This window comes from Mesoplodon mirus, assembly GCF_964341445.2.
Source record: "Mesoplodon mirus genome assembly, chromosome: 8".
Classification (NCBI taxonomy): domain Eukaryota; kingdom Metazoa; phylum Chordata; class Mammalia; order Artiodactyla; family Ziphiidae; genus Mesoplodon; species Mesoplodon mirus.
Genome location: NC_138984.1, coordinates 14,608,264 through 14,621,086, shown reverse-complemented (window position 1 = coordinate 14,621,086; position 12,823 = coordinate 14,608,264). Strand labels below are relative to the sequence as shown.

General features: G+C 42.5%; 1 protein-coding gene across 1 annotated transcript in view; it reads right to left on the bottom strand.

The window, feature by feature from the left end:
• SERPINE2 (serpin family E member 2) overlaps positions 1 to 12,823 on the bottom strand; it is a 75,234-nt gene that overhangs the window by 27,350 nt on the left and 35,061 nt on the right. The window contains exon 2 of the mRNA XM_082631255.1: positions 1,875 to 2,155. Within this exon, the coding sequence (XP_082487381.1) occupies positions 1,875 to 2,133 (259 nt within the window). The 5' untranslated portion in view covers positions 2,134 to 2,155. The remainder of the gene's footprint in view (positions 1 to 1,874; positions 2,156 to 12,823) is intronic.

The following is a 12,823-nucleotide window of genomic DNA, read 5'->3' as shown; positions in this document are numbered from 1 at the left end:
CATGTGAACTGAAGTCATTCCACAACTCGACTGCTAGTGATTTTGGAGGAAGAAGAGGTGGGGTTTGGGGGAAGTTGCCAACAGACCAATATTGTCAAAACTTTAGAAACACTGGTTAAAATGAATGTGGCTCAGCGGGAAGATACACAACGACAATCCAGTTGCTCTTTTGGAACGGTGCTGGCCGACAGGGCCTGGAGGGCGCTGGGAGAGGCCAGGAGCCCGTGGGTGATTCACTATGAAGTTATAAATCACCAAGGGTTCTGTGGGCTTCCAAGCAAGGGCATAACGGTGTGTTCTAAATATTTAGTCCCCCAGTGCTTCCAACAGGTGAACAAACTGCAAACTCATGCAAAAGTTTAATGCCCTGTAAACAGAGCGGGGCGGGTGGGCATCTCGTGCTGGCAGCCCCCGTGGGCTACACTGAGAAGGATCAAACTGGGGTGCCAAGGGGAGCCCTGAAGTACACAAACCCCCATCTCTCCTCCTCTCCCAGCAAAGGAGTCAACGTGGTCAAGATTCCTAGAACTTTATGGCCAGTGGGAATGGAGGAATGTGGGTGGGAAAACATCCTCCCTCCCAATAAAGCAACTCAAACCTGGACGTCAGATGTAACTTGTCAAGGTCACGGCGCAGGCTGGTGCCAACGAAGGGCTCCAAGGCTAGCACTGGCCCATGCCCAGCACTGTGGAAGGGGACTCGGGTGAGAAACCTGAGCTAAAGCTGAGTGACAGCACTAGGAGATGTAAGCTCTTAAGCTTAAACAGGTAATTAAAACGGGGCTTTCTTTCAAGAAAACGAAACCATTCCTATTGGACCTTACTTTTTAAAAAAATTTTATTTATTTAATTTATTTATTATTTTTGGCTCCGTCGGGGCTTCCTTGCTGCACGCAGGTTTTCTCTAGTTGCGGCAAGCGGGGGCTTCTCTTGTTGCGGAGCGCAGGCTCCAGGCGCGTGGGCTTCAGTACTTGTGGCACACGGGCTCAGTAGTTGTGGCTCACGGGCTCTAGAGCACAGGCTCAGTAGTTGTGGTGCACGGGCTTAGTTGCTCTGCGGCATGTGAGATCTTCCCGGACCAGGGCTGGAACCCGTGTCCCCTACATTGGCAGGAGGATTCTTAACCACTGAGCCACCAGGGAAGCCCTGGGCCTTACTTTTAAACAAACTTCCTTTATAGCTTTTTATTTTGAAATAATGATAGAATCACGGGAAGTTGCAAAACAATATACAAGGTGGTCCCGTATATTTCCACTTTTCACCCAGTTTCCCCAATGGTAGTATCTTGCATGATGGTAGTACAGATCCACAACGAGAAAATTGCCACTGGTGCAGTCCCCAGAGCTCATTCACTTGTTTTACATATGTATGCGTGTGCGTGTGCATGTGTGTGTGTGTGTCTCTATGCAATTTTACCCCCCATGGAGATTCATGTGTCCGCCACCTCAACTGAGATGCAGAGCGGTTCCATCAGCATAAGGCTGCCCCGGGCTGCCCTCCATGGTCACACCCACCCACCTCCCCAGATTATGGATTTAAAAGTACATTCACAGCTATGATGCATTCTGAGCCCTGTACAACGTAGAGGGGGGGCAGATGGGAAGTTTTCTTGTTAGAGATGAGAAAACAGGGGCATTCAAGGGGTCAAGTGACTGCCCAAAGCCCCACAGCTGCCGAACGGAGACCAGAACCCAGCTCTCCTAACTCCTAGCATTGCCACTGTGCCTTAGAGGAGACTGGCCCTCAAGCCCAGGGGGCACCAGCAAGACCCCTCCCAGCTGCTCTGCACCTCGGTGTGGTAAGCAAAGACCAAGCCTGGGGCCCTCCAGACTGGAACTCCTGCAAGGCCCGCCAGCCAGGCCCAGGCACACGCACCATTCACGCCGTATCTCATCACCGTGGTGAGCTGCTTCTTGGTCCTGCCGTCGGCTCCCAGCTGAAGCATCCCCAGGACGGACGCAATCCCGTGGGGGGAAACGATGATGTTGTCATGAGGCCGGGACTTGACAATCTGATTGAACACCTGGATTCCTGTGTCCGAACCTAGTTCCTCCAGAGACAGGGGGTTGAACTGGGAGCACACAGAGGGCAATGTCACGGTGGCCACGAGGAAAAAGGGAAAATGCCAATTCATGGTTCCTTCTGGCAAGGACAACCTGAAAAATGAAATCAAGAAAATATTTACATTCTACGTTTAATGAATACTTTTTTTGGAGGCTACTTTGTACTCAGCTAGATATGATTTACTCTACGCAGTGTAACTGAATGTCTTTAATATATGCAAGACACAACAGTGTAGATTAGATTGTTTTCCTTTATATATATTTTGTTAGGGGGATCGGGAGCGAGAGGAAGGAAGCTTCCACTTGCTGGTCCCAACTCTGTGCCAGACACAATTCTAATCATTATTTCATCTTTGTTACTACCCTTCATCCAATCGCACCAATATTTACTGAGAGCCTACTGTGTGCCAGGCACTTGTCTAAGTGCTGAGCATAGAAATGTAGGTAAGATGGCCAAGACCCCTGCCCTCCTGGAGTTTATATTCTAGAGGGGAGACAGAAAATAAACCAGGAGGCAATAAAGTCATTTCAGAGAGGGATCAGGCCACAACAATAAGACACGGTGATGTGAGTGAATGGAGTGGGAGAGCATGGGACAGGACAGGCAGGGAGGCCACCTCTGCAGAGGGACACGCGTGCCGAGAGCTGAGTGACAAGAAAGGGGGGAAGGATGTGCCAGGCAGAAGGACGGCAGGGCGGAGCCCCTGAGGTGGGAACCAAGGTGGATTGTTGGAGGTTGGTGTGCCAGCGATGTAAGGGACGTGAAGGGGAGAGGTTGGGGAGGAGGTGAAGAAAAAGGGGCCAGATCCTGAAGGGCCTGTCACACCAGGTATGGCTGTTGCATTTCATTCTAGGGGTCATGAGAAACCACTGGAGGGAGCTCCCCGCCGGTGCAGTGGTTAAGACTCCGCGCTCCCGATGCAGGGGGCCCGGGTTCGATCCCTGGTCAGGGAACTAGATCCCAGATGCATGCCCCAACTAAGAGTTCGCATGCCACAACTCAGGAGGCTGCGTGCCGCAACTAAGGAGCTGGTAAGCCACAACTAAGGAGCCCACGAATCAAAACTAAGGAGTCCACGTGCTGCAACTGAGGAGCTGGTGAGCTGCAACTAAGACCCAGTGCGATCAAATAAATTAAGAAAAAAAAAAGAAAGAAGGCACTGGAGAGTTAGAAATGAGGGAGTGAATCCCTTGGGTTGCTGTGATTATCTTATAACTACACGCTTTCTTTTTTTTACCATATATATAACTTTCTTAATTAATGAATTGTTAATGAAAATAAACTTAAGTGACACCCTTAAATCTACAAGAGGGCAGAATAATTGGCAAATTTGTCAACTGTGAAGATGGCGTTGTTTACACTGATATTCTCAATTACAGTGATTTTTTTTGAAATAGGCTTTCTTCCTTGATTACCACTTACTGAGCTTTCTTTGGCTGTGACAAGCAAGAGGTAGGAAATTTACATGTGTTTATGGAAAAGCAAATACTTTCATTAAATAAGAACTTAGAAGCAGCAGCTGGTAAAACAAAAGCAGAATTTGAGATGTGGCTAATTTGGTTCCCCCCTTATAGACCCGAGGTTCTGATCAGCACAAGTTTCCCCGGGAAACAATTTGTCCTCCTGTTATGTGCATTTACATGGGGGAAGTTGGGGGTGTCTGCAGAAAACAAGAAAGAGGGGAGCCTTTTAGAGAGGAGGCCTGGAGCGAGGGGAAACAACGTCCATGTGCTCCAGGGAAAGAAAGGGCACCAGGACAGCATTGGGCAAAACGGCACGTGTGTTCCCTTGCCTTCCTCTCTACGTACTTGTCCTCTTCCCACCCAAGTAGATGTTCAGTAAATATGTGTGGGATTAAGCCTGATGGCTGATACACTTTCTATTTTTGTTCATTCTTTTTCATTGCATCAAAATAATGTTTACTGAGTGTGACTAATTTAGTCCTGAGCCTCGCTCACTCTTAGCTCCAAACACTTCTCAAGCAGAGTGACATTCACTGGGGTGGGAAGAGGGCTGTCATCAGAGGCAGAGCTCCCCGCCGGCGCCCTACCAAACACTCAGGGCCCCAAGGTGAACCATTAAGGCCATCGTTCAAGGTGATGGTGCAATTTTCTTATATGTTGGGAAAAAAGCACATTACAAAAAAGTTAGAACATTCAGAACTTATCCAGCGCTTAATTGTAAAATGATTGTATAAACGCAGCCTGTCTAAATGCAAAACATGTAAGTGACCTACATACACTCCCACTTGGGGCTTTCCTATGGCCAGAGTGGCCTGTTTTGACTTTGGCACCTTGGACTGTCTCTAATACCATGACAATCCCCTGAGTTACTTTCAGCCTGTTGGATAATGGAGCGCTTCCAAATCCTGAATGGAAGTTCTACTCATTTGGTCTAAAAATTAGACATTGTGTCCGCTCCCCCGCTTCTTTCTTTCTGGAAATAAACTTCCTCTTTAACATTTAATATACCACAAAACCATCATAAGTATAAAACAATTTGTACCTTCTTTGTCACAAATGGCCAAATTCGGTGACTGGCACCAACTTCTTCAATCTGAACTGTTGACCCTTGCATTACCATGGCTTCTGGAATCTGCCTTCAGTATGCCATAAGCTATTCTCCCCAAGCTTCCCAAAGAAATCCTCCTGGATCAGCAAATATTTGAATAAATGTTTCAATCTGCATACTCAATAAATGTTTGAATCTCCATACTCATTGCTTTTGCCTCTAATAGCTTAAAGTTGATTCACCCACATACTATAGACTTATGTAGAGATTGTAAAACGGGTAGAAAACAACGGTAACGAGAGAAAGCTAAGTTCCAAGGTCTTGGAATCAGCAAAGACAGTCTCCCAAATAAATACACACCTTATTTAGCAGAATTTTTCTTGGTTGTGAATTTTTTGCTAAAAGAACAGTTTCATTATAAAGTGCGGGAAGGCTGCCAGGGGTGTTTTGCTTAGCTCCTTGGATTTGGGAAGTTTTTGTGAGATGTCTGTGTGTAGTTTCATAACAGTGCATTGGGACAGTGTCACGGGCTGTGCAGAACTCGAAATCAGAGCAGTTTTTCTTTCTTTAAATTCTTTTGAATTTTATTTATTTATTTATTTATTTATTTATACAGCAGGTTCTTATTAGTTGTCTATTTTATACATATTAGTGTATACATGTCAATCCCAATCTCCCAGTTCATCCCCACCCCCACCCCCACCCCCGTGGCTTTCCCCCCTTGGTGTCCATATGTTTGTTCTCTACATCTGTGTCTCAACTTCTGCCCTGCAAAACGGTTCATCTGTACCATTTTTCTAAACTCCACATATATGTGTTAATATACGATATTTGTTTTTTTCTTTCTGAATTACGTCACTCTGTATAACAGTCTCTAGGTCCATCCACGTCTCTGCAAATGACCTAATTTTGTTCTTTTTATGACAGAGTAATATTCCATTGTATATATGTACCACATCTTCTTTATCCATTCATCTATCAATGGGCATTTATGTTGCTTCCATGACCTGGCTATTGTAAACAGTGCTGCAATGAACATTGGGGTGCATGTGTCTTTTTGAATTATGGCTTTCTCTGGGTATATGACCAGTAGTGGGATTGCTGGCTCATATGGTAATTCTATTTTTATCTTATTTACTTTTTAAAATTATTTATTTATTTATTTTATTTTTGGCTCCATTGGGTCTTCATTGCTGCACATGGGCTTTCTCTAGTTGTGGTGAGCAGGGGCTACTCCTCGTTGCGGTGCATGGGCTTCTTATTGCAGTAGCTTCTCTTGTTGCAGAGCAAGGGCCCTAGGCACACGGGCTTCAGTAGTTGTGGCACGTGGGCTCAGTAGTTGTGGCTCGTGGGCTCTAGAGTGCAGGCTCAGTAGTTCTGGCGCACGGGCATAATTGCTCCGCGGCATATGGGATCTTCTCAGACCAGGGCTCAAACCCGTGTCCCCTGCATTGGCAGGAGGATTCTTAACCACTGCATCACCAGGGAAGTCTGGTAATTCTATTTTTAGTTTTTTAAGGAACCTCCATACTGTTCTCCATAGTGGCTGTATCAATTTACATTCCCACCAACAGTGGAAGAGGGTTTCTTTTTCTCCACACCCTCCCCAGTATTTATTGTTTGTACATTTTCTGATGATGCCCATTCTGATCAGTGTGAGGTGATTCCTCATAGTTTTGATTTGCATTTCTCTAATAATTAGTGATGTTGAGCAGCTTTTCATGTGCCTCTTGGCCATCTGTATGTCTTCTTGGGAGAAATATCTATTTAGGTCTTCTGCCCATATTTTGATTGGGTTGTTTTTTTTTTTTTAACACTGAGCTGCATGAGCTGTTTATATATTTTGGAGATTAATCCTTTGTACTTGATTTCTTTGCAAATATTTTCTGAGGGTTGTCTTTTCATCTTGTTTATAGTTTCCTTTGTTTGTCATGTATAACCTTTATTATGTTAAGGTAGGTTCCCTCTATGCCCACTTTCTGGAGAGTTTTTATCATAAATGGGTGTTGAATTTTGTCCAAAGCTTTTTCTGCATCTATTGAGATGATCATATGGTTTTTATTCTTCAGTTTGTTCATATGGTGCATCACATTGATTGATTTGCATATATTGAAGAATCCTCACATCGCTGGGATAAATCCCACTTGATCATGGCGTATGATCCTTTTAATGTGTTGTTGGATTCTGTTTGCTAGTATTTTGTTGAGGAATTTTGCAACTATATTCATCATTGATAATGGTCTATAATTTTCTTTTTTGGCAGTGTCTTTTTCTGGTTTTGGTATCAGGGTGATGGTGGCCTTGTAGAATGTGTTTGGGAGTGTTCCTTCCTCTGCAATTTTTTGGAAGAGTTTGAGAAGGATGGGTGTTAGCTTTTCTCTAAAAGTTTGATAGTATTCACCTGTGAAGCCATCTGGTCCTGGACTTTTGTTTGTAGGAAGATTTTTAATCACAGTATCAATTTCATTACTTGTGATTGGTCTGTTCATGTTTTCTGTTTCTTCCTGGTTCAGTCTTGGAAGGTTATACCTTTCTAATAATTTGTCCATTTCTTTCAGGTTGTCCATTTTATTGGCATAGAGTTGCTTGCTGTAGGTCTCTTAGGATGCTTTGTATTTCTGCAGTGTCTGTTGTAACTTCTCCCTTTTCCTTTATCATTTTACTGATTTGAGTGCTCTCCCTCTTTTTTGTGATGAGTCTGGTTAAAGGTTTATCAATTTTGTTTATCTTCTCAAAGAACCAGCTTTTAGTTATGTTGATCTTTTATTGTTTTCTTTGTTTCTATTTCATTTATTTCTGCTCTGATATTTATGATTTCTTTCCTTCTACTAACTTTGTGTTTTGTTTGTTCTTTCTCTAGTTCCTTTAGGTGTAAGGTTAGATTGTTTATTTGAGATTTTTCTTGTTTCTTGAGGTAGGATTGTATTGCTATAAACTTGCCTCTTAGAACTGCTTTTGCTGCATCCCATAGGTTTTGGATTGTCATGTTTTCATTGTCATTCATCTCCAGGTATTTTTTGATTTCCTGTTTGATTTCTTCAGTGATCTTTTGGTTATTTAGTAATGTATTGTTTAGTCTCCATGTATTTGTGGTTTTTTACATTTTTCCCCTGTAACTTATTTCTAATCTCATAGTATTGTGGTCTGAAAAGATGCTTGATATGATTTCAATTTTCTTAAATTTACCAAGGCTTGATTTGTGACCCAAGATGTGGTCTATCCTGGAGAATGTTCCATGTGCACTTGAGAAGAAAGTGTAATCTGCTGTTTTCAGATGGAATGTCCTATAAATATCAATTAAATCTATCTGGTCTATTGTGTCATTTAAAGCTTGTGTTTCCTTATTAATTTTCTGTCTGAATGATCTGTCCATTAGTGTAAGTGAGGTGTTACAGTCCCCCAGTGTTACTGTCTTACTGTTGATTTCCTCTTTTATAGCTGTTAGCATTTGCCTTATGTATTGAGGTGCTCCTATGTTGGGTGCATATATACATATACATTTATAATTGTTATATCTTCTTCTTGGATTGTTCCCTTGATCATTATGTAGTGTCCTTCCTTCTGTTGTAACGTTCTTTATTTTAAAGTCTGTTTTATTGATATGAGTATTGCTACTCCAGCTTTCTTTTGATTTCTGTTTGCATGGAATATCTTTTTCCATTCCCTCACTTTCAGTCTGTATTTGTCCCTTGGTCTGAAGTGGGTCTCTTGTAGACAGCATATATATGGGTCTTGTTTTTGTATCCATTCAGCGAGCCTGTGTCTTTTGGTTGGAGCATTTAATCCATTCACATTTAAGGTAATTATCGATATGTATGTTCCTATGACCATTTTCTTAATTGTTTTGGGTTTTTTTCTGTAGGTCTTTTTCTTCTCTTGTGTTTCCCACTTAGAGAAGTTCCTTTAGCATTTGTTGTAGAGCTGGTTTGGTGGTACTGAATTCTCTTAGATTCTGCTTGTCTATAAAGCTTTTTATTTCTACGTCAAATCTGAATGAGATCCTTGCTGGGTAGAGTAATCTTGGTTGCAGGTTCTTCCCTTTCATCACTCTAAGTATGTCATGCCACTCCCTTCTGCTGAAAAATCAGCTGTTAACCTTACAGGAGTTCCCTTGTATGTTATTTGTCATTTTTCCTTTACTGCTTTCAATAATTTTTCTTTGTCTTTAATTTTTGTCAATTTGATTACTATGTATCTCAGCATGTTTCTCCTTGGGTTTATCCTGCCTGGGACTGTGCTTCCTGGACTTGGGTGGCTACTTCCTTTCTGATGTTAAGGAAGTTTTTGACTATAATCTCTTCAAATATTTTCTCGGGTCCTTTCTCTCTCTTCTTCTGGGACCCCTATAATGCAAATGGTGGTGCATTTAATGTTGTCCCAGACATCTCTTAGGCTGTCTTCTTTTCATTCTTTTTTCTTTATTCTGTTCCGTGGCAGGGAATTCCACCACTCTGTCTTCCAGGTCACTTATCTGTTCTTCTGCCTCAGTTGCTCTGCTATTGATTCCTTCTCGTTTATTTTTCATTTCAGTTATTGTATGGTTCATCTCTGTTTCTTTGTTCTTTTATTCTTCTAGGTGTTTGTTCTTTAGTTCTTCTAGGTCTTTGTTAAACATTTCTTGCATCTTCTCGATCTTTGCCTCCATTTTTTTTCTGAGGTCCTGGATCATCTTCACTATCATTATTATGAATTCTTTTTCTGGAAGGTTGCCTATCTCCACTTCATTTAGTTGTTTTTCTGGGGTGTTATCTTGTTCCTTTATTTGGTACATAGTCCTCTGCCTTTTTATTTTGTCTATCTTTCTGTAAATGTGGTTTTCGTTCCACAGCCTGAAGGACTGTATTTCTTCTTGCTTCTGCTGTCTGCCCTCTGGTGGATGAGGCTATCTTGTGCAGGCTTCCTGATGGGAGGGAATGGTGGTGGGTAGAGCTGGGTATTGCTCTGGTGGGCAGAGCTCAGTAAAATTTTAATCTGCTTGTCTGCTGATGGGTGGGGCTGAGTTCCCTCCCTGTTGGTTGTTTGGCTTGAGGTAACCCAACACCGGAGGCTACAGGCTCTTTGGTGGGGCTAATGGTGGACTCTGGGAGGGCTCATGCCAAGGAGTACTTCCCAGCACTTCTGCTGCCCATGTCCTTGTCCCTGCGGTGAGCCACAGCTGCCCCCCACCTCTGCAGGAGACCCTCCAACACTGGTAGGTAGGTCTGGTTCAGTCTCCTTTGGGGTCACTGCTCCTTCCCCTGGGTCCTGATGTGCACACTACTTTTAGTGTGCCCTCCAGGAGTGTCTCTGTTTCCCCCAGTCCTATCAAAGTCCTGCAATCAAATCCCGCTAGCCTTCAAGTCTGGTTCTCTGGGACTTCCTCCTCCTGTTGCCGGACCCCCAGGTGGGGCTCAGAATCTTCACTCCAGTGGGTGGACTTCTGTGGTATAATTGTTCTCCAGTTTGTGAGTCACCCACCCAGCAGTTATGGGATTTGATTTTATTGTGCTTGCTCCCCTCCTACCGTCTCATTGCAGCTTCTCCTTTGTTTTTGGATGTGGGGTATCTTTTTTGCTGAGTTCCAGTGTCTTCCTGTCAATGATCATTCAGAAGTTAGTTGTGATTCTGGTGCTCTCGCAAGAGGGAGTGAGTGCACGTCCTTACACTCCACCATCTTGAACCAATCTCTGAATGAATCATCAGAGGTTTTTTTTTTTTTTTTTTTTGCAGTATGCGGGCCTCTCAATGTTGTGGCCTCTCCCATTGTGGAGCGCAGGCTCAGCGGCCATGGCTTATGGGCCCAGCCACTCCATGGCATGTGGGATCTTCCCGGACCGGGGCACGAACCCGCGTCCCCTGCATCAGCAGGCGGACTCTTAACCACTGCGTCACCAGGGAAGCCCCATCAGAGCTATTTTTGATTTATGTTCTGGGCATAACTTCTTCTTGGTCTCAGTTTCCTAGGCTAAATGTTCAGTGGTCTAAACTCACCTGGCTTGTGTACATGTCCAAGACTAAGCTTTCACTTCTCTCCAAAGTTCAGTAGCCAGGAAAGTGGGTATTAATCCATACATTATTATAGGCTGATAACATTCCTAATATTAACACATATTCATGTCCAAATAGATAGTCTTTTACATGAAATAACTGTTGGAGTTATCAGGCTTTGAAATGCTTATTCTCTAGAATGAAGAGATTCTCACTATGGAAAGAACATAATAACATCCTGTTTTATTTTTTAAGAGAAATTACACTTTAAACTTTCAAATAAGGGAAGGAATAAAGACGTTGCTCAAATGTATTACATAGCATTAATATGGACAATCATAATTTATATAATATTTCAATTTCTTGAATAATCTTTTCTTAACAGTGAAAAAGTCTCTACTTTAGGCCATCCTTGGAGGGAGATCATATACCTATAAATAAAGCCATTACCACAGGCATATCCTTCCATATGTGGGCTTCTCTTTCCCCATGGACTTCTAGTTTCTCTTACTCCAAACCTTTCCTTTCCAGTGTGGGGAATGTTTTTGAAGTATTTGGGTGCTGCTTTGAGCTTTGAGTAAGATTTAGTGTTATAAACAATGGGTTGGTAGTTTTGAAATGCCAGACTCAGAGAGCATCCCTACCACCTATATAAATGTACCACCTGCCAATGGCAGGCATTAAAGAAACACACTCTCTACAGGCCCCATGACTTCAACCATCACTCCTAGACAGATGATATTCTGATCTGCTGCTCAGATCCTCAGCTGAGTTTCAGTGCCATGCTTTCCACTGTTTGCTGCCTATTTTCACCTGATTGTACAGAACACAATCTTGTCTTGAAACATCCTTCATGGGTGGGCTATGGAGGGCCACTGACTCTCCTCCTAAAGGGTTGGTTTCCTGTTGCTGGGCCTTGCTCTTGCCCATGTCCATGACATTACTTCTCTCCCTGGCTCTCCACCTAGAATACCAGGGCTTCCCCCAACTCCTTCTGTGGCCTGTGGGAAGCTTTCCCTAATTTCTCCAGATGGGGTTAGCCACCCCCTTCTCTGAATTCCCATAGCATTTCCTATCTACACCTCTCATTTTGTTTTTCAAGTATGTTTTTTTTTTTCCTCCCAATTAGACTGGAAGCTCATAGAAAGCAGGGCCAGGGCACTTTAGAATCCTGGTGTCCACAGGCTCTCATTTAGGGCCCAGCCACTGGGCAGACGCTAAATCAGAGGTCTAATCCAGCTGTGCAAGTGTTTGGTTTGGAAGACAAGGCATTGTAGAAATATTTTAAGCAACTAAAAGTTAGACAATGTCACATACAATCTAGATTTAGAGTTCTTCTCAGGAAAAAGGAAAATGAATGGGTGTTCTGGTAACACAGGGCCCTCATTCCCACGGCAGACATCCTGCATAGCAACTGCCCCAGGAGCTGAGCGCCTGCTTTCCTACATGTCCCCTCTGCTCCCCACCAGTTGCCATCACTCACATTACCTCCCCAGGCTGTGAAAAGCACTTGTGGCCAGACTCCTGCACTGAACAAACACTCATCGATTAAACAATTGGAGCCTAGTATAGTTGGTCACAAAAGATGAAGCTTATTTTCAACCTTATAAATTCTTTTTTTACAAAACAAAATGTCTGTTACATATAACACATGAGCAAATGATAAATAATATGATATCTGTCAGCTCAAATGATAAATAATATGATATCTGTCGAGTCTATTTAGAATAACAAATAAGATGTATAAAAACAGTTTTTGGGAAAAAAACACTGGAAAGACTCTTCTGGCGCCAACTCTTAGCCAGATAATCCCCACCAGTTTTAGGAGGATCCAGGAGTGCCTAACAGAAAACACTCCATCCCTTCTTCTTCTCTAAAAAATGTTTAAAGTGATATATTTTGTAAAATGTATATATTTAAAATTGTTTATGTCATAAATGTTTTCAAATATATGCAAGATAAACCCTCAATACCCAACATCCAGAAAAAATAATTATCAACTTGTGCCTTATTTTATTTCTTTCAGAATCAAAGATTATTTTGAAGCAAATTCTAGATAGCATATAATTCAAAATATTTTCAGTATATACTCTAAACCTAAGGAATACACACACACATAATATCATTATCCCATTCAAAAATTAATAACTCTTTATTATGTTAAATATCTAGTCAGTGTCCAAATTTTCCTGATTGCCTTCTATTTTACAGTTTATTTGAATCAGGATTTAAATAAGCTCCAAACATTGCAACTGGTTAATATGTCTCTTGTCTTTTAAAAA